This window comes from Talpa europaea (assembly GCF_964194135.1).
Source record: "Talpa europaea genome assembly, chromosome: 15".
NCBI lineage: Eukaryota > Metazoa > Chordata > Mammalia > Eulipotyphla > Talpidae > Talpa > Talpa europaea.
Window position 1 is genome coordinate 25,433,013 of NC_140083.1, and position 13,017 is coordinate 25,446,029.

Consider the following 13,017-nt stretch of genomic DNA (forward strand, 5'->3'; position numbering starts at 1 on the left):
TAAGTCAATATTAATTTTACTGGCTCACAAAAAACTTAAAAATATTTGGCTTAGGTAAATTATACTGGACAAAAGTCAAGACAAAAATCAAAGTAGGATGTACACACAACTAGAGATCACACAGTTTTAGGAAAAACTGTGAAGTCATCTGAAATACAAAAATGGAAATATCATTTCTTCCTTTTTCTCCAATGTGTGCCCAATTGAAAATTCATGGCATTTGCCATAGGTAACAAAGTTCAAAGTAGGGATAAATCATTATTTTAAACAGAGTTCATGTTTAGTATTTTAATTGGACATGACATTGGTATGAAAGTTACACATATTTCATATATTTTCATGTCACCTAGACCCAATGATAATTTAAACCTGGAAGCTACCAGGGACCCGAAAGCAGAACTACTCCCTAGGTGGCCTGAAATGTTGTATTCAAGTTAAAATGCAGTAGCCAAAAACAGAAATCCTAAATTCATGACATATGACACCTAATAATCAAAAAAAAAGTGTTTAACCATTCAAACTGAACTAGTATTTACAGGTAATATCTAAATTTATGTTTCAAAAAGGAGAGGGGGGAGAAAAAGAATAAGGTATAATAAGCAGAAAAAAAAAATTACACTAAAAATTACTTAATATTGACCTGTAGCATCCTGGCCCCCTGCCTGCCCTGCAGCTGGTTGCCTCGCTACAAATGGGGTAGAGGGCCTCCCGGGTGGTGCAAGGGGTTAAGTCTCAGCACTATGAAACTATCAGCAGCAAGTGCAGCACAAGTTTGATCCTGGGCAAGGGAGCTGACCCACATGGCGCAGCAGACCTCTTCTGTCTCACCTGCTGCTCACCTCAGCAGTGTATTTCAGTCTATCTGCCTGTTCTGTTCCCCACTCTGTCCCTGGTGAATCCTCTCAACCCCCACCCCCTGGACCTCTAGCCTATACCCTAGCTCTTGTATGCATAAATAAATAAACCATTTAAAAAAATAATACGCAGTGAAATTTAATGATTCTCAATTCAGAAAAACCTTGAGATGAAGTTAATACTACCATTTTAATAGTTATGCTATTCTTGGGGATGTTTCTTAAATCTTTGAAGCTCAGTTTCCTCATTTATAAAAAGTGGTTAAGACCCACTATAAAGTTCATGAAATAACACAAGTCAAATAAAGGCAGTCAAGAGATGCACACTTTTTTTTGCACCCACACCTTAGCCTTCATTTATTTATTACATATCACTATGAATACAGAAATGCCTAGCACGATGTAGTAAATCTCAATACATGTACCGACCAAATGAAGAGATTAGTGAAGAAATAAGAATAGGGGCAGGGAAACAAAAATATTAAAAAGTGATGTATCCAGTCCAGAAATTACCTGAATAGAGAAAAATGCAGACGGAGCATACAGGATAGTTATCAAGAAAATGAAATGCCAAAAACTAAAGAACAAAAAGGTAAGACTGAGTTACTGCCCTATGTCTAGTGTCAAAGGACAGAAATAGATTTATGCCTGCCATTCAATCTGTAAAGTGCAATTACAGAGAAAGAATAGTTGTATCTAAGTACAGAGAAAGGAAAAAAATAACTGCTTGAAAGACTCAGGCAAGAGTTCACAAAGGACATTAAATTTTAGCAGAGAGGAAAAGGGCATTTTTGGCAGAGGAATACAAACGGATTTGGTCTATGGAATTCATCAAAGCATGCTGGGAAATTCTAAATCCTTTGAACTTTTCTAAATATCATACATACATAAATTCTGAAAGAGAAATTTGTACAAAAATGTACTGAGTGTATCACTCTTCTTGCTGTAATAACACCAATAATCAATATATTTTCCTAATTTGTCTTATAAAATATAATTCTTAATGAAAACCTTACTTTAAGTCTAATATAGCTACATGTTCATTTTATATATTTTACCTTTGGTCAGTTTTGACAAAACTGTAAAAACATCACTCTATTTCCTTTTCTCTTGAGACTTTTAATCTATTTCATTTTATAATAGATTTAAAACATTCAGAAGTCAAAATGTGTGGCATTTTCCACCTTGCCAATTCCATGTTAAATCAATGGCATATTACCAAGCCAAGAAACCCAAAATTAGACAAAAGCAATCCATTGGGATCAAAAATCTGCCAAATCTCATAATTCAAAAAGAAACTGTTAAAGATGGTTATGGGGTTTTTGGCACTATGAGTTTAAGTCATTCCATAATAGGGTTTGTATTTCATCTGATCATCAGGTCAGAAGCTATAAAAGTTTTGCTTGGGGGGATTAAAATTTGGGTTGTTATACATAAGTATTTCCTTCCTTTCGCTATATTTCTATAAATTAAAGCTTCTAATTCTTGTATTTAAATGTGCTTTTTAAAAAAATAAAATAAAAATAAATGTATAAGTCACATTTTTGATACAGGAAACAACTTACTCAGGTTTAAAAAGAAGGAAAAGAAAAGGACACAAGGTTTCTATGTCCAAAGAGGTGACAGTCCAGGTGTATCCAGTCTAAGTACATTTAAGGCTTAAATTGTTTCTTTTCTAAAAGACTGCTTGTTTTTTCCCCTTTGATAATGAGGTATCTGAAACCATTGTGTAGATATTTTTTGGAAGGCATCATTTATTAACATAATGAAAAATAATTCCATAAGAGCATCTCAGAGATAGAAGCCAGAGCAAAAGGCATATATGAATTCCATTCTTAAGTAGAGTTATATGAACTACCCTCATTTTAGGCTGGAAGAACTGTGTTAGATTTTATTAACCATATCTAGATATGCCTTAGTGGGATGTTTTCTGGTTATCTAGTCTGCCTATATAATTTCATGAATAGTATTTTGTTATGTCTTAAAATTGACACATAATAATTTTAGGTGTTTAATCCACAACTTATGTGGAAATAAAATGTGACTACATTTTAAATATTGTAACTTTCTTTAAATCACTTAGAAATCATTTTCTTGACCATTTGCACTGTTTTTATAATATTTATTTTTATTAATACTGGAGAGAATTTAGATGGTTTAGCAAAAAAATAATAGATTCAGGTGGAAATGGAAGACTAGTTTTAGTTATTAGGTGTGTGAGTTGAGGAAATTATTATTTTGGGTAATCCCTATTGTATAAAATAAAAATATTAATATTACTTTGAAGCACATTTAATGACAATTTTTAGAACTCACAATGGTAGAATATTAGTAATTTTTTATGTTTCAAACTAACACCATTTTCACGGAAATGTGGTTTCCCGTGCTCATTACAGAGTGGTCACGTTATTCATAGAATGATATCTAATTAGTAGGATTCCAGGTTTCACTGACTGTCATACACACAAAATTCATATAGTTTAAAAGAACAAGGCTACAGTTCTATATTACAGCCATTGCAGATGCCTGCAGAAGATAATCTTCAGACAAATACTAAGACAATATCATTATGTAATCATGTTTGGGGTTTCCCCATTTATATAATTCCATTAAATTTCCTGAGGAATCATAACACATCACACTTTCTTTATGGCAAACCCCCAACCAAAGGAATATATTTTTCTGTATTTTCTGCCCAATATTGGCATCATTACATCTCAACAGCTAAGCTACTGGCTAAGAACCCAGTACTTCAAATCATCCCAATTTGAATAGAGAAAACCAACTTCTAAAGGGTAACGAAGGTAATGACTCACTGTTAGAGCTAGCAGTTTTCCATAGGTGAGGTGAGCAGGAATGTGGTCAGTTTTGGACCTCAATGATTCCATATACCAATGCTCTGCTTCAGGAAGCTTGCTTAATCTCATGTATGCTTCACCTGTAAAGAGATTCATGAAAAGCGATCTGAGGACATGGCTTTTCTTTTCCTTTTTTTTTTAATATATTTTTTACATCACTTTTCATTTTTGCACAATGTATACATTTTCCTCTTGGTTATAGTCCTCATACAGTTCCCACCCCTCTTGTTTTGATTCTACTCCCTCCCCCCCACCACATAGTGTGTCTCTGGTTTGCTTGTTGATTTTATTTTTACTTTATTATAATTAGTTTTTTTCCTGGTCCCTTATTTAGGCTTTCCAAATTCCTGCTATGAGTGAGACCATCCGGTATTTTTCTTTTTCTTTTTTTTTTTTTAAAGATTTATTTATTTATTTATACAAGCACTGGGTACAGTCAGAAGCGCAGGGAGGGTGAGAGAATTAGCCAGAGCCAGAGCCAGGAACAGAACAGGCAGAAGGACCTAAGTACACTGCTGAGGGGAGCAGAGGGTGGCAGGAGAGGTCTGTCACGCCATGTGGGACCCCCGCCCAGTGGCCGGGGATCCAACTGGTGCTAGAGAGGCTTTAGGCAGCCTCCCAGCCCAGCGCTCAACCGCTGCGCCACGAGGGGAGGCCCTATCCGGTATTTTTCTTTTTTTTCTTTTTTTAAATAGAGGCATGTTTTTTTTATTTATTTATTTGTTTGTTTGTTTGTTTATACATGCACTGGGTACAGTCAGAAGCGCGGGAGGGTGAGAGAATTCACCAGAGCCAGAGCGGGGAGCAGAGCAGGCAGAAGGACCGAAGTACACTGCTGAGGGGAGCAGCGGGCAGCAGGAGAGGTCTGCGTGCCATGTGGGACCCTCCTCCGGTGGCTGGGGAGCAGCCGGGGATCGAACCAGCGCCGCAGAGGCTGCGGGCAGCTTCGCACCCAGCGCTCAACCGCTGCGCCACCGGGGAGGCCCGCTATCCGGTATTTTTCAACAGCACCACCTTATCATGTTTATATTCCATGGAATCTCAGATGCTGTGACAAGTATTTTCACCCATTATCTCAAGTGACTTCCCCAAAGTCATCATAGTTTTCATTTACAGATGAAAAAACTTAAGTTTGGAAAAAAAGAGTAAATAGGTAAGAGATATTACAAATGGTAAAGCTCTCATTTTTATCCCAGGAACATCTGACTTCTAAGCGTATGCCCTTTGTCACAATTTCTCTTAGTTTAAAGCCTGCTCTTTCTTCTATATAATTATTTGTTCTTTCTTATTCACATCCAATCATTTCTTTAGGAATAGGATGTCTGTAAAATAACTACTAAGCAGACAGCATTATGCAAGACCTAGAGAAAAGTTCAAGATCCTTACTCCTCTTCAAGGTCTTATAACTGTTGAGAAATTAAGGTTCACTGAGGGCATAAAAATATTCTGGTTTAAGCATCAGTGCTGTATTTTATTTTTTTTTCAGAAATGATATACATTTTATATTTTAATAAAAAAATAAAATTCTAGTTTCATTTGGAAAAGAGAGTATCTAACAATTGCTTAGCAGGTCCAACACCATGTACAAAGGTAGTCTGACATGTTTCAACTATCAGTAATTACTTTCAAGTTATGCAAATATTACTGATCAACTAGCATTTTATTACCAACCAACCAACCAGGAGAAAAAGAAATTAGAAATAAAGCCAAACATACATCAGTTGCTTGCTTAAAATAATTCCCCTTGCCCTTATTATGATTAATGCATAGGAATATTCACTTGATGGGAATACTATACTTTAAGATGATTTATGTATTTAAGTTAAATACTATGACTTTAAGAGATAGACCCACTAAATTTTAAAGAGCAGGCAATAAACTGGTAACCTGTATTATTTTTCAAGCAAAGCATCATAGATTAACTAATCACAATTATGATAGCTTTTTCCATTTAGAAGTGTAATCAAAGGCTTTTCCTAAAGATATTACCCACACTGATTGTACATCTCTGGCTTCAAAGGAAAATCTGGCTTCCTTTTATTTTAATCATATTCTCCATATATTAACAAAGTATTATCAATACAAACACTTCTGATGAATTGATTTCAGTTTCTTGACCTCTTGAGTATCTTTTGCTTAGCTAATTAGTAAAAACTATCGGTGAAAATAACATGTATACATAAAAATATGCTCACACACATCTCTGTATTTCTCATTCTAAGAACTTAAACTATACTATCATAAAAATGGTGGCTGGGAAATGGTTGTTTTATTTTTTCCCTGAAACTTAAAACATGTTTGAACTTGAGAAGAATTTGTTAGTTTAAATCACATACTGAATAAGAAGTAATTCTGAAGCAAAGACCAAAATGGGTAGAATTTATGAAATGTTCATAGTTGTGAGTATAGTATGGTTAGGTTGGGATTTCTTTATCTGTAACTTTCTGTAATAATTTACTGTTTTATTATGGTATCTCAATATACCCTTATACTGCTTGCTAAATATTCTTTTGTCATCTTAAATAACAAACATTTCCGAATAAAACAAACAGTAGTTTTTCTTGGGAAAAATAAACTACTACTTTATACTAAAATACTAGGTGTGAAATATATAACAGAAAGGATGAACAACATATAACACTACTAAAATTTTACAGAAATTAGTTTGTATGTAATTACTTATCTCTAAAATCATGTCTGAAGTCAGTATAACAAATATACTAACTTTAGAGTTAGAGCTGAGAGACAGGCTTGCATTAGTGGGCTCTGTTTGAAATCAAACTGAAATTCTACTTTGAGTCTGTTAAGTACTCATAAGATCAGGTTTTAGAAGTTGTATAATGATTGCATTTTATATAGTATCTACTTTTCATAACTTCAACTCAGTCGTAGAACAATCAAAGTTGTTTTTTTTCTTACAGAAAAAGAGAAAAGAATTCCAATTCTAGAGTGCTTTTGAAAGTCAGATCTTTACTAAATTTAAGTTGTTGGTGCTTGAAAATCATTTTAAAGTGTATTACTTTTGTCTAAGTCAGAAATAACATTTCTTTTAAGACCTATTTTTAAATAAAAAAATATTAATTGGCTAAATAATGGTTGGTCCATTCAGTAGGAACTCATGAGCAACTTATTTAAGATTATGAGATGGGGAAAACATCAAAGGGCTACAAATAAAGAATAAAATGGAACAAATGCATCTTTGAAAATATATGAAAAAATGTAAATAATTATCCCACTTAGATACTATTCACTACAACTTAGAAAAACTTCATTTAACCATTGGTGTATCTCAGTAAAACAGTGTTGACAATGATGGTCATTCATCAAAGGCTCATTATGAACTGGGAAGGAAGCTATAAGGGACCAACGTTCTGACCTAGTCACACCCATTCCTCATTCTATACCATTGAACATGTACAATAGAATGGTCCCCAAAGGAGCTTTAATACATTACCCACTATTCAAACACTATCAACAAATTGTTCAGAGTAGGTTTATATTTTCAATCTCTATGATAGTTGTTTTATATATGTATCACATTTTTCATTAAGGAATGTCATCACCTGGATTTTAGAGAGAAGAAAATGGAGAAGTAGAGTAGCTAAACAAAACACATGAAATCATACAGATTAAAAGTAGTAATGTTGCAATTCAAATTCAGGCCAATCTATGCTCAAAGCACCTTGTTTTAACCTACTGATAGGAAATCATCAGAAACTTTGAAATTCTCCAGCTCAAGTGAAAATTATATTCTTTCTTATTCATGGAAAAATTGTTTTCTAGCTTGTGATTCATTGACCATCAAGTTCATTTCACTTTGCCTTGGGCTTATCTATTGAATTAAAAGAATAAGTAAGAACAGTAATAATACATGCTTGACCTTTAAAAATGTTCTAATGCATATGGTACTCAATTCTTAAGAGGGAACTCTACTGAATATAAGATGCACTTTAGTTCTAAGGTGAACCTTAACACAAAGACAGCCTATAAAAGCAGTAATAAAATGAAGATGCAAAACCTAAAACGCAAGAAAATGATCAGGGATGAATTTTAAATGTGTTTAAAAGGAAACTCAGTAAAGAGGAAACAAACAAGACAAAGAGTACCTATAATATCTCTGGGAATGACAAGGTAGGAACTTTATATTCCTCATTCCAAAGTAAGGTTTAGAATTCTCATTTTATGAATAAGGAGGAAAGCTCAGGAATGAAAAAGGCTTGTTAAAAAGTTAATAATCTCATCCTGAAAGGCTCGAATGGCACTAAAGTTTGTGTTTTTTTTTTTTAACTGCACCAAGTAGCCTACCACGTGAAATTTATTATATATTGAATTATATAATGAATACCTAATAAGGTTTCAATATTTATTATCTTTATACATTTACATCTTCCCTATACTGTAATAAACATCAATCTCATTTTATAAATGAAGTTACTGTGGCTCACTGAGCTTAACAAATATGCTCAATGTTTAAAAATAACAAATGCCAGATACAGTTCTCTCTGGCTTTTCTATTATGCCATTGTGCCCAAATATTATAAAAAAATAATTACAGAGGGGGATAAAGGAACACAAGGATCATCATTGTAGAAGAGAATTATATGTGTAATCCTCCAAGCAAGATTAAAGTATTAAAATCATAAAAATTCCTTGAATAAAATGGCCACAGGAAAAGAAAATTTGGTAAATTTAATAAAGGAAATGAAGATACTTGGTTGGTAATGGGTGGAAAGATGAGGAATAAACTATCTTCTCTGGTACTGTAATTCTTTTTAACTTACAATAATAGAAAAAGATGTTTATAGTACCCAGTAGGAAAGAAACTATGATGACTATTTTTCCTTCTTCTCCTACAAAAATGACATAATAAAGGCACTTTCATAAGAATGAGAAGATTTTCTGTGCAATGATATAGTGATCAGGTTCATCACCCAGATTTATTTCTGATTCACTCACAGACAAAAGGGATTTGGATGTCTCCAGGCTGGCTTCAGGCAGATATAAACTGGTTTCAGATGTAGAACAAATAATGTCACTCTTTCTGCCTAAAAAGCTCCAGGTCTAAATAACCCAGGCAAAGGCTAACTCCTTAAAGGAAAGAATGTTGGATTATTGATGATGTAATAGTCTAGATCTCACTGATTTTCATGTTTCAAATTCCTGGACAACTCTAGCTTTCGAATACAGAATGAACATGTAGTAGGACATAGTACCCATATCTGCCAGAGTCACCTTCTGCTTCTCCTGCCCTGTTCAGGGTCATATATTTTCACTTTAAGATTCAATTTAGACTCCCAAACAAAACAAAAAAATCTTTTGTGATTACCCTTATCAAAAGTGATCACACTGTACCCAATTCTTACAGTAAATATTAAATATTTTTAATATTCTTGACTATATAACTTACATATCAGTTTAAATTAACCAACAGTGGTAATGTGTATGATGGTAGAGATAAAGGTTAATGACATATCATTCATTCTTGCCACCAGGGCACCTACAATCTAATAACAAATGAATAATAGACGTAGCAGTACTGAGCAAAGTTTGATTTTTTGGTGCACATGAAATAACACAAAGCCTTTTAAGACATTTAACACAAGTTCAAGTTTTTTTAATCTGTGTTAAAACATGCTTTCAGGTGATAGATGAAGAAAAATGCCAAGTAAATAATAATACAGAGAGCAAATGACTGCAAAATCACAACAGTGGAACAAGAATAGGTGAGGTGTAGAAACACTAACTGCATACACCTAGCTACAATTCAAGGAATGACAAGTTTCAAAAGCATTTTGGTAAAAAATTGCAACACAAGCACACTAGAGAGGAGAGGGGAGGTGGGGCGGGGAAAGCTATCTTTGCAAGACGCTTCACCGAGGTTATGACATTTTTTTCTGGTTTCTAAAGAAAGGAACTACTCATAAAATGGCTCCACATAGTTTCTAGAAGGTTTGCTGCTGCCAATAACTGAAACCTTACTTGAAGGGCATGCATTCTGTTCTAATTTATCTAATTTTAAAACTCTTTTGAGGGTTTGGTTGTTGACAAGATAATTATTACATTTTTTAGAAAAGGGTAGTTTTAAAACAGAGAGAAAATGTGGTGATGGGGAGAACTAACTGGGGAGAACTATGAATTTCAATAAAGTAAACACATTCATGATCAAGAAAGAGGTTAACTTCAGTAAAAGAAGGTTCTTAATTTTTAGTGTGAAGTTATATACAGGAAACATCTGATGTGTCATCAAAATTTAACTTGGAAAAATGCCAGAAGCCTCTATCAACATTTGTATACTTTTAACTGTAGATCCTGAAGCTCTCCAGGCTAATCAAGTCAAGGAAATATAAATCACTATCAATAATTAGTCAACACATGTTGGCGACAATCTTATTAAATGCTAAGAATTTTCAAAAAAAAAAAAGTGACTATGTGTGCATGTATTAGAGTCTGCTGGAGGAAGTGATGGTCTTTCCACAAAATGTAATGATGTCCTGAAAAAATATATATACTAAAGTAGCTTAGTATAACTGAAATACTTAGGTAACACAGAAACATGCAAACACTGCTAAATTATATATTTAACCCAAAAGTTTACAACAGAGGAAAAAGAACAAGAAAATAATATAGAAGCCTATAAAGAATTAACGAAAACAATCCTCTTCAGAGAAATAGGACTTGAATTTTGCAGGAAAATGTCAGAAGTATATAATAAAGTTTTTCAGTTTATATACTTTTTTATGAATATATTTAATATGTATTCTTGGATCAATGTCTCTATAATATGTAATTAATTTTTTACTATAAATTGTTACATTAATGTTAGTTATTAAGCTATAGTAGAAATTGAAATAATCATTCCTATTTGTAATGAATACTTGAAAATAAAGTTCTATAAGTACTCACAAAAACTCATGCCCATAATTAATATGTTGGGGGAAAAAGCCACTTTGCAGTCTGAAATAAAACTGCATGATCTATTTTCATTCTTCATTCAATTTAATTATTATAATAACATATAACAGTATAGGTAAGATTGAAACCAAAGAATGAATAGCTGATTTGGAGAGTTGGATAAGATTTTTTAATTATTACTTTATTTTATATATTTTTAATATCATTTTTGTACAATGTATGCATTTTCATATTGGTTATAGTCCCCGTGAAATTCCCACCACCCATTCACCTGTGTATCATCACCATAGTCCCCTGTGCTCTTTCCACCCATGTTTTGATCCTACTCTCTTCTCCCCACTGCAGAATGTCTCTGATTTATAATTGCCTGCTGATTGTGCTTTTTACTTTATTATAATTACTTTGTCACCCTGATCCCTGATTTGGATCCTCTACATTCCTCCTACAAGTGAAACAATCCAATATTTTTCTTTCTGGCTTATTTCACTGAGCATGATGTCTTCCAGCTCCATCCATGTTGATGCAAATGGAGTCTTACTCAGCAATCAAAAAAGATAAATAAGATCTTTCCGTACTTGTTGGGGAAAAAAACAGATGCAAATATGCATACAGCAAAGTACATACAATTATTAATATATTTAAACTTTCTATGACTTGCCTGTTTATGGGCTATGATGGCATCATTTCCTTAACACCAATTTTCAGGTTACATCCTTCATGCAAATTTTCTTTTTTTGGATGATTTTGTCCATTTCATCTAAGTATTGCCCAAATTGCATCTTTCAAGTGGGTTGAATTCTAGTTAATGAATTTCCCAAGGATAACATAACATTACCTCAATTTTCAAAGAATAAAACTCAGATTTACTACTGAGTAAAAGATTCACTTCATGGATAATGTCCAATAAGAGAGTTAAATATAATCTTTTTTTCTAATTTACTTCTATTGAAGTCTCAGAAAGCCAACTTTTCAAGAACATATTAAAACTATTTGGGAATCAGAGAAAAAGTAGAATATAATTAGGTATTAATCTGAGTCTATTCATTTCCTTATAACTCAAAAATAAAATTTTTAAGCTTTTCCTTTACCATTAAACTGGCAAAAGTATGAATTAATGTAACAGGTGGAGTTGTGTGGTTTTAAAAAGCAATGAAATATAATCAACTGTCTCATATCATATTTCCAGGAAAGTGAGCAACATCTAGACCTAAGCATTATCCTTCAGCTACGCTATTATTGGCATTAAAGTGTTCAAACTCCCCTTAGGAACTATATATCTTCTGGCCCTGGGTTTAATTGAAACTTTAAACAAAATATATTACCTATTTAATGCAGCTGAACTGGATGCTGGCCCTTGTACTATATAGACGAATGCCTAGCAAATTAATGTCTGTAACCATAGTACATAATGTACATTTTATACGAACTATGGATAATAAAAAAGAAAAGAAATAAGCCACTGCAGTTATTTTAATGAGAAGTAAACTTTTAGGAGAAAATTTTATATTTTTTGTATATAAATTATACATATTTCTTTTTTAATATATATTTATTACATCATCCTTCATTTTTGTACAATGTATAATTTCCCCATGAAATTCCTCATATTTATTCTTCTTAATGTACAGCCAAAAGTTCATGATTTTCTTATCTTTCTGGCTCCATATTTTACAAAGCATAAAAAATAAAGTCTCTCAAATTTACATTTTCCTTCTTTGGATTGGTAGAATCTAAACACCTGGCACTGATCTCCTGGTGTTATACATTCTTACAATGGGAAAATGAAGTGAAATGTATGCATTTACCTTAACAGTTGGAAGTTAATATTCCTTTTGGAGGTACATAGATCAATGGCTAATCCATTTATATGGTCATACTCATTTTTGTAGCATTGACTCACTGATTTTCAAGAGTGCCAATGGAAGCAATCACAGGAAAATCACCAGAACTCAAAATAGGGGAAGCAGGTGGTATAAAAAGCTTAACACTACTGGAGTGTTAATGCTTCCACACTTGAAAGATGTGAAGTTCAAATCTCACACAGTTAAAAACCATCTCTTTCACAGTTGGCATGCTAAATGCCTTGAGCAATCCATTTAAGACAAGCAGCCACAGAAGAAAATATTAAGCATGTAAACCATCATGTCAAAAACTTACTCTGAATATTTCTGTTTTAAATATATTCTGGAACAACGTGAGGTAAACACATACAGACACATATACACACACGCACGTGCACACACACAAAAATCCAACAAAAATAAAAGATTCAGCCAAAAAAAAAAGTCATACAGAAGGTTGAAAGAAAAAAGGATTTTTTTTTTTTTTACAGCCAATTAACTAACTGAACTCAACATATAGTTTACATGCAGCAAGTGGAGTTAGGAAAAAAA

At 33.0% G+C, this 13,017-nt stretch overlaps 1 protein-coding gene across 1 annotated transcript in view; it reads right to left on the reverse strand.

The window, feature by feature from the left end:
* Positions 1-13,017, reverse strand: part of TMTC2 (transmembrane O-mannosyltransferase targeting cadherins 2) — a gene marked incomplete at both ends in the record, with an annotated part of 369,620 nt that overhangs the window by 111,180 nt on the left and 245,423 nt on the right. The window contains one exon of the mRNA XM_084254525.1: positions 3,671-3,792. Coding sequence (XP_084110651.1) covers positions 3,671-3,792 — 122 coding nt within the window. The remainder of the gene's footprint in view (positions 1-3,670; positions 3,793-13,017) is intronic.